General features: G+C 48.1%; 1 protein-coding gene across 1 annotated transcript; it reads right to left on the bottom strand.

Annotated features, from left to right (window-relative positions):
- Positions 1-1,107: 1,107 nt before the first annotated feature.
- On the bottom strand, positions 1,108-24,472 carry LOC125948058 (zwei Ig domain protein zig-8-like). The gene is made up of 8 exons (XM_049673696.1): positions 23,755-24,472; positions 17,020-17,107; positions 14,664-14,905; positions 14,410-14,526; positions 10,675-10,768; positions 7,163-7,290; positions 3,885-4,053; positions 1,108-2,563 (listed from the first exon to the last, which is right to left on the bottom strand). The coding sequence occupies exons 1-8, from the start codon at positions 23,776-23,778 to the stop codon at positions 2,442-2,444; spliced, it is 984 nt and encodes a 327-aa protein (XP_049529653.1). The 5' UTR covers positions 23,779-24,472; the 3' UTR covers positions 1,108-2,441.
- Between the last annotated feature and the right edge of the window lie 299 nt (positions 24,473-24,771).

Raw genomic sequence — 24,771 nt, 5'->3', positions numbered from 1 at the left:
GTTCGGGTCCGGGAGTGTTGAAAACTCGATGGATTGTTGTGGTTTTCTCATCCCGGCATCACCATTCCCACCATTCGGTAAGCTGAACTGAACAAAGCAAGCGTAGCTCCCGAACCGCTCGCTGAAGGTGCAGGAAAACGAAAGGAACAAAGGAAAGCACGGAATAATGAGTCCGGGCCGAGTCGATGCCAAGGGATGAGGGATGAAAAAAAAAACCAAAAAAAAAACCACTGGACCAAGGTCCACCAGTTTCCCCGCGGGGACTCCATCGACTGACTTTAATTATGCATTCAACAAGACAACTTGCCAACATTCAGTCGCGCGTTACTCCTCTCCCCGGGTGGATGGTTTGCCTTGCCATTCCCACGTTCTGGGACAGCAGTAGCAGTAGCAGTAGTAGTGGTGTGGGGTGAGCTACTGGTTGGGGAGGTTTGGAGTAGAAACAATGGCGAAAACATACTCAGAAAAACGTTGGAAAAATACGAATAAAACTTTGCCCACATCCGAGCAGCGCTAGCTCGGCGTCGACGAAGTTGAGTTTCCTCCGTTGGTTCCGTACTCTTTGTCGCGTGGAATACTGCTGTACTCCATCCCACTCGGGTAGGGGGTTACTTTTTATGCTGCTTCTCTCAGCATGAAGCTGTAGAATCGGTGGACAACTCGTGGAGACAGTCGACTGGTGTCATAAATGCACCACGCGAAAGAATGGCGGATGATTTATGACACCGATGACGACGACGACAACGACGACGACGACGCTGGGGTGGCTCGTACATCTCGTTGGATCTCACATTGCTTTCGCCCCACCACCCGGCGCAGTCTGGTAGACATGTAATACGATGGAAGAATTGCTCCTGATATGATATGTCGCTACTGACACGTTATGAGCTAGTTAGAGCTGCGACGTCGGTACGTCAGTAGATCAAAATGGCAGCAGCAGCAGCAGGACAACGGACGGACTCCACACAGACTTACCGCCGACTTACCCAGATGGTAGACTGTTTGGCCTTTTCGGAACTTTGAGCCGTAGCAAAGCCGTAAAATGCAAGAACACGACCTCCCCAAGACCCGCACCGGTACAGTGATTTTGGTTTGTATTTTGAAAAGATTTGTTTCGGTTTTTCTTTTCGACGAAAACAAACTAATTGTACGATTGACTCGATGATTCGTCTCGTGGTTCCCCTGCCTAGGACCTTTCCGTTCGTTCCGTTCGCTCTTGACTTTTCGCGAATTTCGAGTTCGCTTCGTTGGGTTTTGTGTTGTTCTTGTGCTCCTAGCTATTGTATGCGTTTGGGTTGTGCGTGAGTGGAAAAAGTAGTCGGTAGAAAATATTGTTTCTGATTTTTCTTTCTTCTCCCCCTAAAGTACAACATGCAATGCTGCCGTTGTTGATGTTACCAAGTGCAGTACAGTGCTTGGAATTCAGCGTTCAAGTCCGCGAAAGTCCGCGCACTGCCACTGTACTCACGAATGGCTGGATGGTGGATGGAAAATAGTAGTGAAAGCTTGCATTCGAAACGTTTGCTGATTGTATTGTTGAATTTCAGTTTACTTAAGATGGTTTTTGACGAGCCAGCGAAACGTATATAAAACAGCAAAACGGATCTTGGTTTCCAAAAACAGAAATGAATAACCATCTGGATTGGGCGACGCCTCTGATACTGCATCTTCGATGCAATTTTGAATGTTCCCATATGTTTTTCTTATGTTTCGTTCACTTGTCGAGTTCCTCAATTGCTTGCTTTCGAACCGTTTAGACTACAGTACTCCTCGACTAGTGCTGATGTCCTAGTTTGATTTCTGTTTCCCCTTTCCTAGACAAGTTTTACGCAAGTGCCTGACTTGAGACTTTCAGTCTGACGGTCTACTGATTTTCGGTTTTTCCGCATGATAAAGTTTTTCTCTTTATTCTAATTCTTTCCTCTCGCAACTTAAACTTTATATTTCTCTCTGCTTCGCTTTGAGAAGTTCCAACGCCTCTCCACTGGCTCTATATCCCAGGCCTGGAGTCCACGTTCACACGCTAATCAATAATAGATTCCGATCAAACAAGAGGCAACAGAGTGAAGCAGCGCGAGAGAGAAAGAGAAAGAGAGAGCAGGAACTAGTTTTCCGAGTACAAATAGAGGAACAAAGTTAGCTGCAATCGATTGAATTCACCAATGGCACCTTCCAAACCTGCCGCCTATGCTCGGTGGTGCTTCCGGTTTCCGGGCCTGCTGCGATGCGACCACCTCTACCGCCTCGCTCTCTATGTACAGTGCAGCATCGTTTTGTATGCCGGGTTGCACCGCCGAACTGATTGCAATATCCACCCCGAGCGCGAGCGTCGGCAGCGACTCCACTGCTAGGACTTCAACTCCGCCTGGTACTGTTGTTGTTGTTGTTTGTTATTAGTATTATTATTATTTGCAGTTGCGGCAGCGGAAATACGGATGATTTTATCGCACACCAGGCCGCACCGGACCGCCGGATATCGCCATCAGCAGCAGGAACAGCATCGTCAGCAGGGCACAGTTGCTGCGCGTCTGTCGCCCTCGCTGGATCGCTGCCGGATGTTCACCTGCAGAGGAGGGAGAGGAGGAGGAAGAGGAGGAGGGCGATGACGACAGGGAGGATGACAGAGAGGAGTGTAATGTGATGCAGGATGGGCAGGGCGAACCGACGCCAGCAGTGGAAAGAGAGGGTGGAAAGGGGAGCAGAGCAGAAGGGGATTGAAATTAATTTCACAGATTTTCGAACTGCCTCTCAACTGCGCTGTGCTGTGGTTAAGGAAATGGATATCAATTTGTTGTTGTTTGAAATTGAAAATGCTGGAAAATGCTTTCTCTCAATATGGCCTTACACAGGAACGTGGAATAGAAGGATAATTAGAATTAAATTGATGAACAAAGGACGAAAGAGAAACTCGTTGTTCTTGACCAAGTTTACAATCCAGGTTTTTCATAAACTGTTGCTCAGAGCATAGAACCATTATCAGCAATGTTGCTAGGAGAATTTCAATCATACAAAATGCAGTAAATAGTTATAGAAGGAAGCACAAGGTTAACAAGTGAATAGGAAAAAAACTAAAACTAATAATAAGTTGTTAACACAAAGGTTTTATATTTGAAAGGAAAGGTAGAAACAGGAAAACAAGCACGATAACATTAAAACAAACATACAATTTAGGCAAAAGAATATAAACACATAATAAACATGGTAAAGAAACATCAATAAATAATTGAAAATTCTATGAAACATTCGCATTTCAATTGAATTATAAAATGATGCTTCCATTTGTAACTTTTATTGTTGTGGCCTATTTACTTAAGAATGCGTGTCAACCACGCACAGTTTGTAATGGAATTTGGTAAATTTATGTTATTGAAACACCAAATATTTAACTTTAAACGCAACGCTTGACACGCACAACACGAAAACAATATTCTAAACAAATTAAATGCCTTCAACTGAAACCAAACATTGCTCCAACAACTGATGAACAATGATCATAAACTTGAAACCTAGGCAATGATCAACGCCAAGTTGTTGGTGCTGGCGTCGGCCATGATGACGAACCCCATGCCCTTCACGCGAACACAAACACAATCAAACGAGTTGAAGAAACAAAAAGTCCCAAAATCATATAGCCAACAAATTTGCCGATTACCCACTCCCTGCCAACTACCGATGGCCACCGGGTGTTTGGATTTCGGTTTCCTTCTGCCCCCACTAGTTCCACCCTCCCCTGCTCCCGACAGGCAATCAAAGAGGGAAAGAAACAAGCGACGTAGCAGCTGGAACTTGGTCGGCGGTAATCAGAGGCCTCATCATCATCATCATCATCATCCTCATCGCTTGCGTCTCGGTTCTTTGGGATGCGGATTCGCTTAGACACTTACCATTCAGCACGTGCACGTGCACGGTGGTTGGATTGGCCGTCGATGGCAGGCACGTGTACTTGCCGGAGTCGCCGGAGCGGGCCCGCTGAATCAGCAGATACGAGGTCGTTATGTCGCCCTTCTCCGTTATCACCGACACACCGCCGCGAGCCGAATCGTAATTAATATCCTGCGGAAAATACATCCCCCACGCCAACGAGAAAAAAAGGGGAGAACGAAGTGAGTGAGTTTGCGCCGCACCTTTGTTGTGGTGTTCGCCCCTTTGTCCCTTCCCTTCCGCTGCAAAGCTACTGTCAAGTGTTTAATTTAATTATCGATAAGATAGCGGCGCCAAATCACGCCAAACGAAGCAGCAGCAGCACCAGCAGCAGCTCAACTGGAAATCCCTCGTGTCTCGTGGTGCCTTGTAGCGGAAATGCTTGTTTGCGATTGCGGCGGATTTACTGTGGCGACCGGCGATGCCCAAAAACTTTGCACGATACTTCCGGATCCGGTTCCGCTTACCTGGGACCCTGGGATGTGTGCGTTTGTGTTTCCTATCCCCACACGGACACACGGACACACGGACACACAGGCACAGGCAATCAGGGCAAACAAATCTTAACTTTTATGCCGAAACGCTTACAACGTGTTCTTGTTCTTTGTTTTCCGCTTGGCATTCGCTAGACCCCTTCACTTTCCGTCGTCGAATGCCAATGCCGTGTGCATATTTGGGGGCTTAACATCCCCTTTTTCCATGTGTTTTACCCCGGGAACCGGATGTGAAACTCCCGTTGTACCCTTTTGGTTAATGCTTCTTCCTATGCTTCTTGCACGAAACAAGGTGACAGAAAGGTTTAGGTCTACCGGGTTGGAAGGCAGGAGAATGAAAAGTTTTCACTCACCACATGAAACATTTTCTTTTCTTTTCCAGGTTTCAGTCCCCCACTCCACCCCACAGCGCCAAGAATTCCAACCCCTACACCGCAGGACCAGGACACGCATTACTGTGCCTTGTGCCTTGTGGTGCTACCAAGAAGCCAGAAGACCAAGGCCCGTCCCCGTTCACCCCTAATCGGTGTTGCCACTTAGCGAACTTAGTCTAGGGCGCCGGGGGGTTGTGGTTTTGAAAATTTATTCAAAACATAATCTGACAAATTTCCATTCTGTTTACCTTTTTGGCCGGGGATTTTCACTCTCTCCCCGCCGCTCCTGCCCAAGGAATGTGAAATGCTCGTCGCTTCGTCACGCTCTGGGTAGGCCTCGATGATGCGCAAACAGATGTCCCGAGGATTTTTGGTAAATAAATTAAACATTTATAGCGAGTGACGAGCTAACGGTAAACAACAACAACAACAAAAACAACAGGTAGGAAGGCGACGATAACGGGGGAATGCGATGCTATCAGAGGAAGGACCACACTTCCCCCGGTATTCCGGTGGCGCAGAAACACCAAGTAGCGGATAACAAGATAAACATAGACCTAGACCTGTACGCGATCGCGAACTTCAGAGCCAGTGCAGATGTGACGATATCTCGGGAACGAATCACCAAGGTAACGGTTGACATCGTGACATCGAATTCTGGATTCGAACGAAATCAAGTTCGACGGAGAAACACTTCAAGAAGAGCAGAGGAGCGCTCCGCCAGAGCCACAAATTGGCCAGAGAGCGCCTGTTAGATTATGTATTTCGGAGGAGGTTTCCAGTCATGTCGTCATCAACCCTTGTGCTTGTCTGGTGGGCTCCTCGCAACAACGCACCCGACGCGCCATAAAAATCGCACCAAATTATGGGCAACGCATATTATCTGCCTTAATTTTGACCACGATAAGCCTTTCGCGTTTGGATCTCCACGGTACGCCACGTTACGGTTGACTTCCCCCCACCATTTATGGTCCTACGCGTCTGGGCGCCAAAACTTCCATTTTACTTTTATCCTGCGGTCCTCCCTCTTTTGTTTCTGGCCAGGATGGATGGATGGATGGATGATTGCATTTTAAATATGCAAAATCCGGCCGCCATAAAACGCGCCACCAATCATCGCTCATCGTCGTTGGAGCGCTGGCTGGCGCCCTGACGAAATGGCGTAATTTTGATTGCCGAAATGAGAATGAATGAAGGGGATTTCGTGATAAGGAGAAGATAAAGAACGTTGGATCGTACCTTTTACGTGATATAAAATGCAACCGAATCGCCAATTACATTCAACGAATAATCGTAGTTTGTGTTTGGAGCCCATACCGTAGGTTCCATAATGCACATTCCGGTGTATGACTCACCTGTAATGTTACTCTCTCTCTCTCAATGATCAATGATGATGAACTCGAGACAAGGTACTCTCTCCATTGGCATTAAGGACGGTGGTACTCTGTTTGTTCGCATCGGACTACCGGCGAGACAAACTAAAACAAACCGATCCCAAACAACACAAGGTTTCCAGTTTCCGTATCGCTTCATGGTTCATCTGCGCCTCGGAGCATAAACAACGTATAGTAGTCCGCATATTTGCAACATATTTTGGTTGCTTCGATTGGCAATTTCATCCTGCCAAAAGCTTTGGGCCAAGTGCCGACGGATTCCGGATCCGCCGGAAGGGATTGCCGGTAACCGGAAGGAAGAAGGGGGACCCGACCTGCAGAGCAACAATATTTACCCTTTTTGTGCCAGCCGAGAAGCCGAGAAAACGGGTTAAAGGTAAAGTGGTGCAAAAGTTCCGATAAACAAACCGCTCCCCTCAACCGGCATTCAGCAAAAACAGCAGCAGAAGCAGAAGCTGGAGTAGCAGAAGGTCCCAAGAAAATGATTTACTTCCTTACCCTTTTGCGAGGAAGAGGAAGGGTTGAAGGCGAGGGAGGATGTTATGCCTCTTTGGGCCGAATTCTGGCTGGCATAAGGGAGGCTTTTTGTGACTCATACGTTACGGATTGGTAGCGGGAATTTTGCGCCACAAACCAGAAGCTGTTTGCTGGACGGCAGGTCGAGACCGTCCGGTTATAATAAGATGGCCGTAGGCTCTGCACTGCTCTGTATGTGTATGTTAGAGGGAGGGAGAGGCAGTGAGAGAGGGTAAGGATTCCTCTCTAATCAAAGGTAAACATTAGGACAGTGGACTTGTGCTGAATCACCGATATGCGGGTCATCTTCGGGCGATACGGTTACGTCGATCCATCGTTCGGCCTTTAAGGATTATCTTGCTCGTGCCAGTCGGGCCCGATAGTGACCGCGCCCTTGCTGATGGTTTATGTCTCCCAACCTCCTCCCTTCCGCTCTTCGATCATCATCGTTTGGCAAACTTACCTCCCCGTTGTGGGTCCACTGGATGACTGGCGGCGGTTCGGGCAGGTGCTGAACGATGCAGGTCAGATTGACGGTCGAACCCATGTCGATGTACAGGTCCGGTCCACCGATGATCGTGGTAAGGGGTTCTGGGGATACAAGCAAAGCGCCACCGGCATTCCGGCCGGAGTGTTGCGAGTGAGAAAATGATTAAGATGCCCCCGGTCGGAGCTGTTGCCGGAGTGTGTTACGATCGGTATATCTGCGGTGTGTGTGTGTGTGTGATTGTGTTTATTTGTGTGTCAGAAAGGGTGTCCTGTTGGATCCTTTTTTCTTCCTCCCTTTTTCCTTATCGTTCAGCCAGACCCTCTCCAAAACATGCAGCACATAAAGCATACTCGTTTGCGTAACGATGCGTGTAGATTTAAGGGGCGGAGGGGGGGGGGGGTTATCCCTAATACTGAAACATTATTGAAGACCGGTCGGCACTTGACCTGCCGTCACTTCGTGAGAGCAAAGCTAATTCGTGGTGGAGTTCTACTTGATGGAAATGAACATTATTGCAATCGCATAGCAGGCGCTGAGCTTAATAATAATGGTGATGGTTTTATGGAAAGGATTTAACCCTCCATTGTTACACTGGCAGCAATCTAATTTACATGGTTTGAAATTGTGAAACGTTTATATAAATAAGCGAATTCCATTTTAATGAGCCGACCACTGCCCAAGAATGGTATTAAAATGTTTTTTCTTGATGTGATAGACTTCACATTAACTAGAAATAAACATTGACTGGAGAGTCTTTCAGCTGAATAAAAATATTGAAACAAAATTAATCCTATACAATAGCAAAAAATCCTAGCTAGTCAAAATTTTCATTACCGTTTCTCATTCTCGTTGCTTAATTATTAAAATTCCTGTTTTATAAAACGTTCCAAACCTCATGCCAGCTTTAGCCAAACCTCCAAAAATTTAGTTCAATTTATCTCACAATTGTTGATAAAAACAAAGTTAGATGATCTTCTACACTGGTATTATATGAACCATATGGATACCCTCTGCGTACAATAAATACCTAATAAGTTGCAAGAGCATTTGATAATGACGAATCCAAAAGGACGATATAAATAAAGGATTTTGCTTAATCAATAGCTTTTAGAGTTTACGAATGCAAACCAGTTTTCTTCTATTTTTAAAGATCAATCATCTAGAAAGATCGGTGAGTAACTTCTGATCCAAATGCATTCAAAACATTTAACGTTAATCAAGACCAAGTGTGGTACGCAATTTAAAAGCCTCTTAATTCTATAAAAAACTATCTTTCCTAAAATTTTGGGTCTAAACAAATTGCAGCTGCATTTTATAGTTTTACGGAGGTGAATTTTCCATATATTAAGCTTAGTTTGAATTTGCTCACTTTATGAAGCTGTCATGCAAACATTCTAAACACAACAACACTTCGATTCCCATTGCTTTAGAACACTTTTCTTCAAAGCTGTACAGCAATCTAGTTGGCCTCATTTTAGGCCAAACGAATTGATTGACCACGGTCCACAATCATGTGACCATTTCATCACTCATAACATAATAAGCTTTCGTCATTAGTAGAAGCAATAAGGTAGATGATCCAACAAGTCCTCAAGTCCGATCATGTCATCCAATTTACCTGTCCTTATTCTCCTTATCGGCGTTGCCGGTAAGCATTGTTGAATACTTTTCGCACTTCAAGACTAACGAAGCGCAACCAACAACGTATCCCTTTTCCAGGACTAAAGCAGAAGTGACAGAAGAAAGCGCTTAATCCCAACGCTCACCTAATCCATTACTTAATGACTCGCCTACCATCTCCCCTTTCGAGAGCAACAGCCATTTGTAAACGGTGGCCGCCATCGATGGACAGCACCGCCGTTCGTGCTACACTTCATCACCGGAATGGTCTCTAATTAATCGCCTTTTGCCTTGTCACCATTTTACCATCACCATCATCATCCGCTTCCACTTCCGCATTCTCATCACCGGACACCGGAACCACCGGAATGTCCACGGAACGGTTTAATAATTTTCGAGAACATGCTCCCAGCTGATCGGGGATCGGCCACCATGTCATAATCGACTTAGGGGCCACCGGTTTACATTAACCTTCGCTTCCGCTGTCCCACTCCGTCGGAAAAGGGTTTGGTACACCGGGTTTCACTAACCAGAACGGACAGATCGTCCCCCCCACCGTTTGGTTATCGTCGTTTGATATTAACATCTCGCCTTCGTTTCGCCTCCCTACCTTTTGCGAAGGTTCTATCGCTCGGAATGCAGGCATAGGGCTCACCGAAGGGAGGTGGGCGCAATGTTGTGACCTACTTCCGTGCCAGGGCCATCGGTCGCGGGTTTAATTAAAAGCGAAACGGAATATTTATCGCCCGGGCGATGTTCAAACCGAAGGTCAGCAAAACTGTCATCTGATAACGACGAGGATACATGCCCTTGTCCGGTCTCTGTCTCTGTCTTACTTCTTTTGCTCCTCAACAACACAGAACGAACTTCTTCTCACCGAGGAGCAGCACCAGCAGTGGATGGTGGATGGGAACGGCGTGAGCGAAACTGGCGGCATGGCCCCGTGATTGCGTTCTTGTAAGGGCATCAAGATTTATTACGGTAAGGCCAGGCCAATCATGCGGCAGCTGGCAGATGGCAGAACATTATTTATTCAACGTTCGCCGTTCGACGCGTCGATGGTCACTGGTGTGGCCTCGGGGTAGCGCACTCCAACCGGTAGATGGATGCCCGAAAAATGTAAAATGAACTGCTTCAATGACCGCGACGGGCATCCGGCAGTAACGTTCTTCAGGGCAAACCTCTGCGAGAGTGGAAGCGCGTAGGCGATTAGCTCGCGGAAAGTCGTTCGAAGCTGTGACCTACGGCGCTCCTTTCCGGTACCTGCCCGGTGGGCACTCAATGGTTTATGTAAACATCGTGCTGATGAGCGCAAAATCATTACGCAACCTGGGCCGATGATGGCGAAGATGATGATGATGATGAGGCGCAAAGTGCGCTATCATCCAGTGATTCCAGTACGCGATTGTGTTTTGATTACATCGTAGCCCTTTTCTGTTGCCGATGGCGAGTGGCTTGAGAGGGTTGGCAGTTCACAAAGTCAAGTCGATTTGGTCGCGTATCACTCCGGGGCAGGTGTTACGTGAGACGTTCTGTTTGGCGTCCAACAGCCAAAGGGAAGAGAAGAGTCTCGAAGGAATTTCGTTTTTGTATTTCAATCATGTGGTTATCGAACATTATCGCAAGGCATTCTGAGATTGATCGACACTCCCTGAATACCTCCCTGGGCGATCTTTTCGTCTAGTGAGTTGACTTGCATGTCAATCATTCATATAGTCGCATGAACAGCCCGATTGCAGGGACCCAAGAAGTCAATAATCAAATAAGTTACTCCAGTAATGGTCCAGCCCGAACCAAACGCTCCCTCAAGGAATCACTCCAGCCCTCGGTGATGTAACGGTCATGTATGCAAGCGCCATACTTACCGACGACAGACAGTGTCATCGAGTAGCCTACGGGAGGTGTGGTAGAGATTTGACACTCGTACACCCCGGAGTCACGCTGCTGAGGGTAGAGTACCTGCAAACAAAGGAAGAAAGAGAGAAAGCGTGTGTGAGAGAGAGAGAAGTAAGTATAGAGGAGGAAGTATCATAAACTCAGGAGGCTCTGGCACGATGGTGTCAACCTTCCGTAAGCCACCGTCGAGAGGACGATAGCTGCACCTGACCTGACGATAACCGGGACACACACAAACCTATCAACCGAGCCCGAAAGATAATAGAGTTGTAGCTCTATACATTCCGGTTTTATGTTCATCGCCTACAACCTCCGCCTCCTTCCGCTTCCTAGTGATGGTGAAGACGTTTCGCCAAAAGACGAAGACCGTCACTCCCGTTACAACGACGGTTCCAAGTAGTAGGTTCAATAAGGCGTCGTCGACGTTGTCCTCGACGTCGTCGTCGTCGTCGTCCTCGAGTGAAACTATCGGCGACGTTCGACGTAGACCGTAGACTATCAACCAGCAATACCCGACCCGATCGACCCGAGGGACCGATTTGGAGCAAATGGTTCGATGGCACAGTGACGACGGCCTACTACGTTGATGGGAGCACTCGATGGCTCTTTCGACCTCTACACGACCTATCGGATCGATTTGTGGCTTCACTGACGGATACGCACGGCTTTGACACACGGGAAATAAAGGGAATGGAGTGGAAAGGAGGGGAGAGGGATGGATGAGAGGTTCAGCAACTGTATCTTCACACCCAACTGATTTCGGATAACACAATAACTGCAAACTGCTCTCCGTAGGATCCGATGGACTAGGCGTTTGCCAACCTTCGAGGCATTGGTCGAGACCAGTTTTGATAGCAAAACGGCCCCCAACCCAGCAAACAGCGACGGATAGCATCGTGCAGCAGCTGAAGGCACTGGGCACCGGGTGTCTTCACAGCTGTCCAATTGTTCCCTCATCTCTCATCGAAGCCATAACGAACTGATACTCGCAGTTTCTCGTTCCGTTTCTCGGTCAATTCAGTAAAGACGCATGGGCATGGGGTGGGAAACGTCAACTTTGCACTAATTACTGACCTCCGGCCTTCAGGCATGGCCCTAAACCCGGGGGGCGCCCGCCGAGGGCAGAGGACGCAATTAGCTAGATCGTTCCATCGATAAGGGACGATCATTTTTGCCGGCCACAAAACACCCGAGGCAACTTATCGTCTTCCGGGTGGTGTCCGAGATGTCGAGGTCATCGCTGCTATCTCGTTCGCCCCAGCCACTGAAGCTGAAGACGGTGAACCGATGGATGGTGTAAAGATTCCCGTTTGCCATTAAACTACCGACCATCGCGACCGAATGACCGGAAAGAACGGACATCATTTTTGTCGCGAAAGGGCAAGGATCTTCACAGTCCCTTTTATGTGTATTTGCTTTTTTTGCAATGTGGCACGTGGCGTAAATGGCGTAACAACTGCAGCCAATCAGAGAAAACTGGGTTCAATACAAGGAAGTCGAGAAAACAAACGTCAATCCTAGCTTCTGTCAGAAGGTCCAGTTATAACGTGGCCAGCGGGAACCTAGATCTATGTAATTGCCACATTAAAGAGAGAATAATCTTGAAGTTAGTCAGAGATAGTCCCACTCAAATATTCGATTGAAGCATGACACTACATTTGACCATCTTGATGAGAGGAAACAAGCCTTCGTCACGCAAACCTATTACCTGAACAACAGTTCAGCTCAATGATGCTCCAAATTAGAAGCCTTTCCTTACCCCTGGGGCATTTTTGCTTCATCACTCACTTCAAACCTCGCTCCAACAGCACTAACTTCCAGCCAGGGGCCTACAACAGACTGTTTTATCAATCCAAGCAACACCGGTCGCTTCCACCTCATCCGTTATCCGGCTACACCGATCAACGGTCTGACAGTTGATTGGATTAAAGCGCAAGCAGAAGCGGACCGGTAGGATAAAAACATAATTTCATAATTCCAGCACGACCAGCACCATCTCAGGAAGCTATCCTTGATTAAGCACGACCAGGACGAGGACGAGGAGTGCCAGCTTTAGGTAGGGGTCATCCGGGGATCATTTATCATCAACCAGAAGACGGCAGGGCGTTCTGCAGGACGCCTTCAGTGCGAGACTGGAAGGACCAGGGCTCGTGTCTGATCTGAAGAGTGGATCTGTAATGTCTTCCGGTTTATAATAGTTTTATTGCAGAAGAGTGGAGTTGCCCCGTAGCTACCCTGGGCGTTACCCTTACACACGCTGCAGGAGTGGCCTCCAGGAGTAGATAGGCAGGCAGTTCGCTCGGGAACGCAATTAAAACTCTGACATAAACGCCGCCCATTAGTCACACCCGAGGTGGGGCGCACTAGTGATTAATACGTAACAGTACTCTCAGGGCGCCCCTAGTAGGCACAGGCCTGCACAGGAGGTGGAGGCAAGAAAAGCCCTCGATTTATCTCATCTCTTCTCGGAGCTCCAAAGGTTCGCTTTCCAAATCGAGAGTGCGTTTAGCAGGCAGGAGCCAATACTTGCCGCTTTCTTCGGCTTTGGAACGCACAAAATGAATTCCAAAATTGGCCTCACCCCGAAGTCCAGGGGTGCGGGTAATGGCCGTTAACCAATTCGTTATACGAAGGCACGTGCCCTTGGGAGGCGATCCCGTTCGTTTGGGCTAACCACACAGCTGCTGCTGGGACACCGCAAGCGCGTTCCATCATTTCCACTCCATTTCCGATCATCCGCCGTAGGACTCTCCGGGGACGCTGAGAGCATTCGCTGCGCCCTTCTCGGTGGTACGCTGCATAACTAGCAAGGCGCTTGGTGTGCTGTCTTAATATTTACCACTTCTTGGGCACTCTGTCAGTCGATTTGTGAAGGTCCAAAGAGACAGCAAGAGAGAAAGAGAGAGAATGTGCGGCAAGTGAGCTAATAAATTAATGGATAAGCATCTTAAACGGTAGCACTATAGTGGCAAACCCGGCATACAGTGCTGGATAATGGATGGTGTGTGTGTGAATGGATACTACGTGGAAAGTGGATTAGATCGTTTAGACGAGAATGACAAGGAAATCACGTCCTTCGCCGAATTCACGAGCCTTCGCCGGAATATTTATTTCCCGTTTTGCGGGGACAATTCCAGTTCCGTTTTGTCACTGGTGCTGCTGTAGCTGTAGGGTTACTACCGACGACATACTTGGGATTGCTAGACCACTTAAGGTGTCGCAGTTGATGGACGATCAATCGTCATTAAGTAGAAAGGATTCCAATGCTTCTTCTTCAGCTTCAGCAAGGAACGATCGATGAAGCTTACTTCAAAGATGAGCTATTTGACAGTTGCCTAGCAACGGGCGCATTTTTCAAGGGAATGATATCGAGTTGTACCTTCGTCTACAATACTGCAAATTGAGGATGGTCCCTGGTATTTGCTCAGGTTGTGCTGGAGGTTAATTTTCTACCAGCTTAAATTCAATTTATTTTTATCGCTCCCATTAGTGAATCGGATCGGATCCGGGGGCACGGGCTAGTGTCACGTTGTAATTACCATGCGACGGCGACCGTAGTGGAAGGGACAGGGTAGTGCGTACGTGAACCCATCTTCTTGGAAAATGGTAAACCACCCCCGCCCGGTGGCCCGGGGCATCATTTTACCCCCTCCTCCACCTCTCCGCTCCCCCGAAACCCAACCTTAACCGTGACCGTGACTCACCTTCAGCGACCAGTCGTCGAGCTGCGGATTATGTACACTCTGGTACCTCTGGTCGGAGGTGTAGGTCGCCTTACCGACCGTCAGCAGATGTAGGTCGCGATGCCGGATCCACGAGACCTGTTGCGGGACAGAGGGCGGGGTGTTGCGGTGCATGCGGTGTGGGGTTAACAAGGGTCGTCGTTAATTAAATCATTCCCAGCACGCTGTGTGTGTGTGTGTGTGTGTGTGTGTGTGTACGGTAGCGTACGCCTCACCGTTCTATTCCCAAGGTTCCGGACCCGGCAGTTCAGGTAGGCCGTATTGCCGACCAGGGCGGTGACGTTGCGCGATGCAGTGATGTCAAAGTACGGTCCCCGGTCCAGAGGGTTTCTCGCGATGGCATCATCATCGCTGTCCTGCTCGATGTCATCGAAGGACGAGGTCTGGAAGTAGTGCTTCGGTGGTGTGTACGTGTGCGGTTCATCGATGTCCATGGTGTAGGAACAGTGCAGCCGACCTGTACGCACGAGAGGTGGGAGAGGGGGATATGCGAGCAGCGGTTAAAAAAGGTAGCACGGGGCGAGGGAAGGATTGATATTAAATTTTTAGTTTACGAAACAAACACACACACACACACACACACACACACGCCCGCAGGCACTTGGACCCACGAAGTCCAAATGAGCACGTTCCGTAATCCGATTTTTAATTTTACACCTTTTTTACCGACACCACGGGACGCAGAAGTGGTGGTGCTGCGTCGGCAAAATGCGAAGCAATTCCGGGTTTAATTAGGGTCGATCGGATATGTGAGATCCCTGATGGTGGTTCGCTCCGAGCCCCCGAGATACTTAAACTTTTCTCGCTCCCAAGTAATTGCGTTCCGGGGACCGAGGGCAATCAAAACCATTGAGCCTTCCGATGGAATGTTGACCCTGGGACTTGCGTAATACAAGCTTGGGCGCTGCAGTATATCTGTTTTGAATCGAAAAGGTAACCACCATCTCTGAGGCGAGTTCTACAGCAATCAATACGATTGTTGCATAAGTCGATGGATCTCCATCGAAATTCGTAGAACATTGATCAAATGAAAGCAGCTTCTGCCCACTTTCTGGTCAAATTTTGGTCACATACTTTTGATTTCAATTAAATGATTTGCTCTAACGGTGAACTGAAGCATTTTTAACTAAAAAGCCCCTCGTGATAACGCTACAGCAAACTGTAATCGGTTCAAAAAAATGTGAGTCAATAAAGAAAAAGACAAATAGAGTATGATTCGGTGGAATGGAAACAGCATTTACTATAACTTTTCAGATGGGAATGACGAATTCCAAATTTTGCTCTAAACTCTGCTAATTTGGCTAATGTACAGGGTTACAGCTTTCACAGAAAGAACTAAAGAAAATATCGAACGATAACTAATGCATTAAAAGTTATCAATCATAGCGGGGTGAGGAGGAATTAAAAAAAAACAATACACATCTGTACATATACAGTCGAACATCGAACAGTAAAGAGCAAACAAGTACTCAATACTCAAGAGCAGCTTGTCGCTAGTCACATCTTTGATCTTCTTTAAAGCTCGCAAGCAGATTGCCTTTTCCTTCAAGTAAAAAGCAAACACTTGAAATAGTCTGATTCGTGTTCATCAGTTTTTATAACCAATCCTCGTGTGCTCTCAATACCACTTCTGAAAAACTCAAGTGCTTCTTGTTTTCAGCGATGCTTTCATTTTGTCAACAAGGCGTTCGTGATCAAAGTCAAAGCTAAAAACTGATTGATCTAATCATACACAATTTTTGCTCATAATCTGAATGATGCAATAAACATCGAAGCAAAGTGAATGGATTGCGCAAATGCAATCCCCGACGATTTCCATTAGATAAATTGGTTGTTCTAACAAAATGTATCCAATTAGAACTCCGAGAACTCTCCAAACTCTATTAACGCCCCCGGGTGGGCCAGAGATTGGCTCTACAACATTTGCTCCCCGAACAGCACCCGGGGCATGTGTTTTCCACGAAAAGCGCTCGGTGCCGGTGAAATGTGGGATTGTTTTCACCGTCCATCGTCAAACGTATGCGACGCCATGTAAGCCACCGACTCGAGCGAATGCAGCACGGTGTGAGCAGACGCGCCAGGCATTTTTTAAATTAATTTCATTTCCATGGAAAAATTGTTTCCACTTGAAGTTGGCTGCATCCATTTGCACTAATTTTCCATCGCCGAGGATTCAGGAACGGTTCAGGAAAAGAGAAAAGAGAGAGAGACTCTTGGGCCCTAGATATGTTCTATGTGCAAACGCAACCAAACCACAGAAGATGGTTGAATGGAGCATTTGGGGGATTCCGAGCTTCCTCGCCATGTTTCTGGCTACATGAAAATCGTAACCGAGATCTTGTTCGGTGTTTGCTGCTAGCTATGCAATAAGGAAGCGACCGAGCTATCCTACATCCAATTCATGGTTTGCGAGCGTGCGTGCGTGTGTGTGTGTGCGCATTATGAGAAAAAGCAGAATCCGTATCTCTGCCGAGAAGCGGAATAAAAAGGGAGCTGCTCCGGCGCTCAGGCTACAAATACAAAGACCTCGGCAGAGAGCGAAGCGTAGACCGTGGTATGCTTTCTACTTACCGTAATTTATGTTTAAAATGATCATCACTACCGCTAGCTGCTTCATGCTTGCTGCTGCTCGTGGTTGTAGGCCGCCGGCTTCATAGTCCTGTTGGAAATGGAACGCATTCGGGTAAGCTGCATGAAAAACCGACGTGCTGCAGTGGCTTATTAGTTGTGGTAGTGGTGATAGTGGTGATGGTGGTGCGTTGTAATACATTTCCAGGGACGGCAACTGTAGGGGACCACCACGACCACCATCGTCCTGCCGAATGCCAAATGTTACGCAATGCAATCTCTCTCTCTCTCTCTCTCGGGGGGGCAGAGTGCTACAGCAGGAAGCAGGAAGATGCTATCCCGATGCGGTGCGGTTGAAAGCAATCTTATTTACATTCCTACTCCACATTCACCCCCTCCATGGCTAGATGGTCCACCAGAGGTTTTGGCCACTTGGCCGTAAAACAAAGTTGCATCATCTGCTCTAGCCCTCTCGACGCTGGCGGATGGTCACTGGATTTCGACGAGCGTGCAGCAGTCCAAGTGCGTACTCAAGGCCAAACCTTCGGTCCCATGTCCAAGGTAAAGAGAGAGAGAGAAGGATCTCACACTAAACGCTTTGCATAATGGGATTGTTGTCGTCTACAGGCCACTATACCGCACGCTGGACTTGATCTGGCCCACTGGACCTATGGAACCTATGGAGCAGGACCAGGAATGACCTGACCTTCAAAGGTATACCGAGGTCTGGCCACACAACCGGAATACAAACTGCAAACCATTCCCGGGGAAAACTGGAGAAAAAGTTCCACTTCCTTTCCACGCTAGGATGTATGTGTGTGTCTGTGTGTGAGAGTGTGTTTTTTGTATCCTGAGTAAGTGCAGCCTCTGCAGAGGTGGAAACAGAGACAGCCTGTCCTGTGGTCCGAACATTTCGGTTACCAGAACCACATGGCGCACAAAAATGTGTTGCTGACGGCGACGCAACACACCGGATTACACCGGTTTGCGACGTGCAGTGTATGTATGTGTGTGTGCGTGTGTGTTTGTGTGCCAGCCAGCAGTCACAACCATGCTAGTCCTTCCAGAAATAGGCCAGCGCCTCGCTGCTGGCGCGTGTACTTCGTGGAAGCTAATTTTTCATTAATTCAACAAAATGTAGAAGAAGAAACATAAGGGAATGAACGTGTGTAGGTGCGACCAAAGACATCGACTCTCCGGTAAAAGGCACCCAGCTGGTGGTACGTTGGTGGGAAATGGGATAACTTTCTCGCTGTCAACCGGCCGAGTCCGTCCACCAACTTTCCTCATTTACCCACGGTGCTCACGGTGCCCCCCCCCCCGTTAGCTCGGTTGGCTCGGTTGTGGGGTAATCGCCGTAGAAAGTTACTGTGGGTAACGAAGGACGCGTAAGTGTGTTTCGCTATTTTCGGACACACAGCACACTGCGACGTGCTCCAGCGAGTTTGCTTTCGTTGCTGTGCGGCACTAGGAAAGTTGTGAGGAAGTTGCTTTAGACTGAGCGGGAAAAGGCTGTGGCCATGATACCCGATATGGAGACGTTCCGCTTGAGAGCTGCGTCTTCAGGAGTCCTGGTCGAGGAGCGCTTCTAATTAGCAGCTGCTGACACCGTGGGTTTCGTTTAAGTTTTCTTGTCGCATTCCATCAATGGAGGCCAGGTATTTGCTCCCCGGGAATACGTTGCCATGGATTTCTGTCTGTTTTTGCCCAAAAGAAACTCTTAAAATGTTCCCGATGGGATACTTGAAACACCTTCTGCAAAACAAGGCTAAGGCGCTTGATTGGCAACTTGACAACAAGAATGTTTTTTTTTTTGTGGAAGTACAACGACTGCAGATATTTAGCGATCGATGCGTCCAGCCAGGTTCTACCGTCCATCGGATACCGAATGCAATTACTAGATTCCAGGTAGATACTGGGACAAGTACTTAGTCACCGAGGGACTCCGGAACGTGAGTAGCTGACAGCAAGTGCACGATAGTCAAGTGACAGTCTTCTACTGCAAATGAACAAATCAAGATGATGCAACCATTCCTCTCTCCCTCTATCTTCCTACACCGCTAGACAAACCACTAGACAAACCACCCCGGCGCCTAATATGTGCTTGAGGTTCACCCAATGGACGACCAACTTCCAGCGCTTTCACAGCACCAGCACAAAGTGTTTGTACTGGACCCGAGTGGTCCCGAGTAGAAGTTGAACACGACTGGAGTTTAAGTTTCGACCGCTAACTCAATGTTGGCAAGTGGTTGAAGCGCTTACTGCTAAGCTGTCGGCCATTCAGTGCCATTCAACGGAAACGTGCTACTCACACTGCGGTACGGGTAAAGCGTTCGGTTCGGTGGTCCTTCCGGGTAGTGTCTCAACTTTGCCGCCACCAGTTCCGTCGTCTTATCACTTTCGGCGGTTCTCTGGCGGTTAGCGCGACGTGATACCGCACCGAAACGGACAGTCTGACAGACATTACAGAGTAATTAGCTCGTGTCATGCATGCAGGTTTCGCCGTATATAGGTATAAAGGTCGGTTCGGTGGAGCTGCTGTGGTAGACCAGCTATCCAGCTCGGCTATCGATGGCAGCCAATTCTCGGATCGCCTTGGGAAAGTAGCCCCCGTTTGTGAGCGGTTAGCTTTTCCGCTAGACTAAGCAAAGCTAAGACGCTTAATTAAGACGACAGCTGTCAGGCGGTGCTCCAGCGGGACCGAGCGAGCTGTAGTTAGGACGGGAGGCGCCCCGTAAGCTAAGTTCCCAACTATCGCTCATCGAAAAGTCGTCGTTATCGTCATATTGAACCAGGGATAGAGTCGTTAGGGTGCTTAGTGTTTGGAGTACCTCCGAGATTGTTAAGCAGAAGTTCCCTCTAGTGGGTTGAGCGACTCTAGTGGTTCGAGAAAAGTTTTAAAAATTTAAAGTTCAATTCTTAAACCTCAAGCATCAGAGAGTGTAGGTACAAAGTGACAAAGTCATTCTCTCAGGTGTATCCAGCTAATGGTAGCATTTTCGTGCCGTTAATGAAAATAACTCTATCGGTCAAGAGCACGATGTCGATAGCTCCTTCTTAGTTAGTAATAAGAAAAATGAAGCACGTGACACCTATTATGACTATAGCGTTGTCCCTACAAATCAGAATCATTACAAGCAGCATAAGCTGATGCCAATGTAACCTTAGCGTTGTCCCTTCAACAAGGACCATACCCAGTCGCTGATGTACTGGAGTTTGGCGATACCCGCAACCCGCTGCTTTATGTGCTGGATTTGTTTATTGTTCGCCTAAATGCTGTTTAATGTTGCGGATTGCTACCAGGTATTCCACCATTACGCCATCACTTTTATGAGCCGAGGCACCCAGCACCCCCTCCTAGTGATCATAAAACATAACAGAGCCTCACAACTTACCTAATTACCCACCAGCAAAAACCAAAACTTCAAAACGTGCATTCTCATTTACCGATTGCCTGCCATCCACAGCCACATAACTTTTCTTGTTTTTCCATGCTTGCAGTCCTATGCTTCACTACCCTTTATTTCAATTTTCCCACTTTCCTCAACCCACTGCCGGCCGGTGCACCCCCGGTGCGCACGGGCGGTGGTTATGTTTTCGATGACAAAATAATTGAATTAATTGTTCACAACATGTGTGATAATGAGTTTTATAATTTATAATACCATCGAACGTGACTTGCCCGGCCCCCCGGGGACCTTTGTCTCCGTCGGCCACAAACCATGCCAGGCAAAGCGCCGGCCACTCAGTGGAGTGATTGTTTGCCATAAACTATACCTGGCGCGCAAAGTCGTATAAATAATGAGTCAACCCTTTTGTCAGACCCTTTGTCAGCGGTAGAGGCTTCAGATAGAGGCGCTGGTATATGGGGTGTTTTGCTTGCTTTCGGAGCATATTTGTTGTTAATGTAGTTGCTGCATAACATGGCTGGCACGCACGCACGCACATAAAACTTTCGTTCGCACGGCCGCTAAAGGGTTGTTTGTTGTTAACAGCAAATCGTTTAGATGAATGTGTTCATTGTTTGGCCAGCACCCTCGCCTGCTTTGTTCCGAGCTGCTGACGGGGATAATGATGATCGTAAAATCGAGCACCATTCGAGCAGCGCTTGTTTATGTCCTGCTGAGATTGTTTATGCATTCCTTTTCCTGGGCGGGGTAGGTGGGGCTAATAAAGCGGAGCATAACGAGATTAGGCACACACGCAGGCACGAGGGTGTCTATATAAACTGGCCTAGCATCATGTTTACTGGCGAGGTGAGCCACTGAACACGGTAATCAAGCTCCATCCAGCTGTTTACACTTTTTTGTTCCAACTTTCAGCCAGCTTGCAGAGCTATTCCAGCACATTCCTACAACCCCTAAACCATTGCTACAGTAATGCTGTAATGACAATTAATTGATTGAAAAACCAGCAAGCGAGCCAGCCAAAGGAGCCGAAGGCTTCTGCATAGACTCACATTATCGCATCATCATCATCATCATCAACGGATGGCATACCCAAAAATCCATGATGATGGACGGCTGGCCGGGCCCAGTTTCACTTTCACACATCCCCAGGGCACCACCACCGGCGAGTGTCATGACGATTAGTATTCGGACCACCATCCCGTTATCCGTAACGGCGATCCGTCCGTCCGCCTGTCCGTCCGTCCGGGGAATCGTTTATAATCTCATTACTATTCCGCTCATAGACCCGCCTCTCGTGCCCTTTTGGCCTCTTATCATTTTATTGCCAAATCCAATCATCCGAATCATGTTCATGCCACCTCGCTGAGCACCGCTTTTCCGCTGCAAAAACTGTGCTTGTTTATTTCCAAAAAAATTCGTGGCAGTTCGCGACCACAACCTACGTGGAACTCCAGTGAATCGAGGCGAGTTGTTTCATTCCAGCGGCGGCGGCGGCATTAGCTTCTAGGCGTCGCTACAAAATTGCTGGTTCTGGTTTGGAAAATGGAGCTGTTGAAAAATGGCTCATCTTATGTTTCACATAAAACCCTTTTTTTCGGCACGGACTTCCTCCATTCTCCTCCAGGGCAAAAAGGCTTCATGTTCCTGTATCAACACACTTTACCAAGAAAATGCCGGCCGATGATGACGAGTTTGATGGAGCAGAAAGCCGGACCGCACGGACAGAAGAGGGCCGTAAGATCGGATTTGCAAAATGGTCCTACACTTCACTTGGAGCTACACCAAACCTCTCGAGCCCCTGGCCGTGCCGCCGATAATGTGAAATCCATTAACCTGTTGACCCTTTTTCTCGGATTCGGGTTTGCCACTACGCCCTTGCTTTCTACGGACGATCTGCCTCCTGTTCGGTCCTATTTCAAAGATGGATGACAACTGGCGCCCTGCGGCCTGTTCGTCCCCTGCAAGCCGCATCTCAAGTAGTTCTTTTCTGATCGAAATGTATTTATTTCGTGAAGTTGAAGTCGGTTCGTTGAATTTATTGTGGTGCTAGGCCGAGCATAATAATTCATAAAACATTCCCTTGGCCCCTGGGGGTGGACATTCCGGTTCAATAAGAACACAGAAGGCTCCGTTTTGTAGTTATAGCAACTGAACAAATATTTATCCTCATAATTTGAACATTAATAGTAATTTGCGATCGCGTTCGAGGATTGCCAAGTAATTCATCAAACAAGAGAAACCATCAGAAAATGGTAACCCTACACAAAGCGTAGGCCGCCATGACAAAAGCGAAACCTTAAGCCACCCACAAAATCCCCCAATTTAAAGGTGGCATTGTCGAGTGACGAACCGCGAAGTAATAAAAAAAAATCCCTCCGTTGGCCAACAAAGCACACAATCGAGCAGCGGCATTGAGCATCGCGCTGTTGTTGTTGTTATTGCCACAGGCGGTGCACGCGGCAATCCGCAATCAATCTGGCAATCACACTTTCATCATGAACGCGAGCGTACCAAACGCGAGCGAATTTGATTGATGAAACCAGTTCAAAGTTTCAGGGCTTTTTTTTTTATTTTATTTTTATGTTGACGTTACTGTTGTTTGCCACTCTCCCAGGTTCGTCATCCCCGGGTGAGAAGCGATGCGATGATGTGCCAAGCGCTGTTTACCATTCAACGTTTCAGCGTTGAATAGCTCCCCCCGTCCCTTCGTGGACTCAACTCGACCGAGAAAGCAAACCAGCAAAAGGGGAATTAAATAAATGAAATGCCAAAGCACCTCTCTTTGGTCAAATAATTCAAATTCATCCTTTCACCATCACGGTGCGCTTCGTCGTATTCGACTCGATGAAATGGAATGTTTGAGTTTGAGTTTGTGTGCCCAATCGTTGGCCCCCTCGCCAACGGGCCCAGGTGTGGTCAAACGGTCGATTGGCGGTAACGTGCCCAGTGCCAGTAGCGCCACCGATTGCACTACTCCATTGTACTCTCTTGCTGGTGCGATCTTATTGTGGGGATAAATTCATTCCCCCGGCCAGCAGGCTTGAAAGAGAGAGAGAGAGAGAGAGAGAGGAGTGGTAGGTAAACAAAACCGCAACACAATCGAGGGCTGCTCCCGGTCCTGGCAAACATAATAATCTAAAGTTCGAATGAAACGGGCGCGAGGCATTTGATTAGGAGCCGTTACGGTGGATGCATAACAATGTGCTGGGAGAGGGGTTTCCCGGGATCGCCACATGAGGATGATAAGCAGCAGACGCCGGAGCCCGCGCGCGCGTAAATTATCCCGAGGATTTGTGGCAGCGAAACCAGCGCCAAGCCAACGATCTACCTTTATTACGACAAACGCAGTCATTCATTGATCGTTCTGCTGGGGTTGCTACTGTTGTTGCTACTGGATGCTGTCGGATTGGCCGGACGGACGGACGAATTCACCTTTTGTGTTCTCGTAGCACCCTTTGTTTTATCCCTTCGATTCCATTGTACTTTAGTATCCTTTTGTGAAAAACGACCGCGTGCGGTGAGGGTTTTCCTTTTGCTTTTTGGCGTCACAAACACGCGTCACTTTCACGGCCGCACAAGCCGCTGTCACCACCGCCCACAAACACAAACACTGCTTTTATGGTTTCACAATGATTTGCGAGTTGGTCGCTTCCTACTTCGCTTCGATCCACTTTCACAGCTTCGATTTGGGTTTCGGTCCGGAGTTCGCCCACGAAGCTGCTCTTCACTGTTGTGGAGGATGTGGCGCCTCCACCAGCGGGAGGGAACAGAAGCGTGGTGAAGCCACGCCACCACCGCCAGTGACACTGACACGAATGTTACAAATTAGGTCAATTCTATGCCAGCGACAGCAACAGAATCGATCACGCCCCAGGTACGCCCCGCAGCGCACGTCTCACGCCGATGGCCACGGGCAATAGTTTGCGTCAATACACGTCCAGGACAACGATAACGACGAAGGACGATGAGGACGCGAAACACGAGACACACAAACACAAGTTGCCGATGCGAATCCCAAAAAGCACACACGCGCGTCACGCGGTTCGCGGTTCTCGGTGGACTGAATCACGGATTGTGGACCAGCAACCAGCAGAGATGGTCCTCTGCTTTACTCATCTCACGACTCGCGCCGCGTGAGATGAGATTCGGGATGCGAGATGAGAAATGTTCATCCTGGCGAGGTTCATTCTCTCATCCGTCCTGCGCATGCTTCGGATTGCTCACCGGATGTGAGGTCACATGGATCGTGAACGGGGACCGAGCATTTGCAATGTTTTTTGTTTTGCCGTCTTCACTCGCATGGTGTGCTCGTATACCTTTCGCGTCGTGTCTTAACCTTGGTCAA

This window comes from Anopheles darlingi, chromosome 2, assembly GCF_943734745.1.
Source record: "Anopheles darlingi chromosome 2, idAnoDarlMG_H_01, whole genome shotgun sequence".
Classification (NCBI taxonomy): Eukaryota; Metazoa; Arthropoda; class Insecta; order Diptera; family Culicidae; genus Anopheles; species Anopheles darlingi.
The sequence above is the reverse complement of the archived record's forward strand: the minus strand, read 5'-3'. Positions and strand labels throughout refer to the sequence as shown.

What these genes read in the sequence shown, in the direction of transcription:
- LOC125948058 (XM_049673696.1), bottom strand. Translation starts at nt 23,778, where the DNA reads ATGACTGCGTTTGTCGTAATAAAG. An exon ending in CATTTTAAACATAAATTACG is followed by an intron (nt 14,906 to 17,019) that starts GTAAGTAGAAAG and finishes TCGTGCGTACAG; the next exon opens with GTCGGCTGCACTGTTCCTAC. An exon ending in GGAACCTTGGGAATAGAACG is followed by an intron (nt 14,527 to 14,663) that starts GTGAGGCGTACG and finishes GTCCCGCAACAG; the next exon opens with GTCTCGTGGATCCGGCATCG.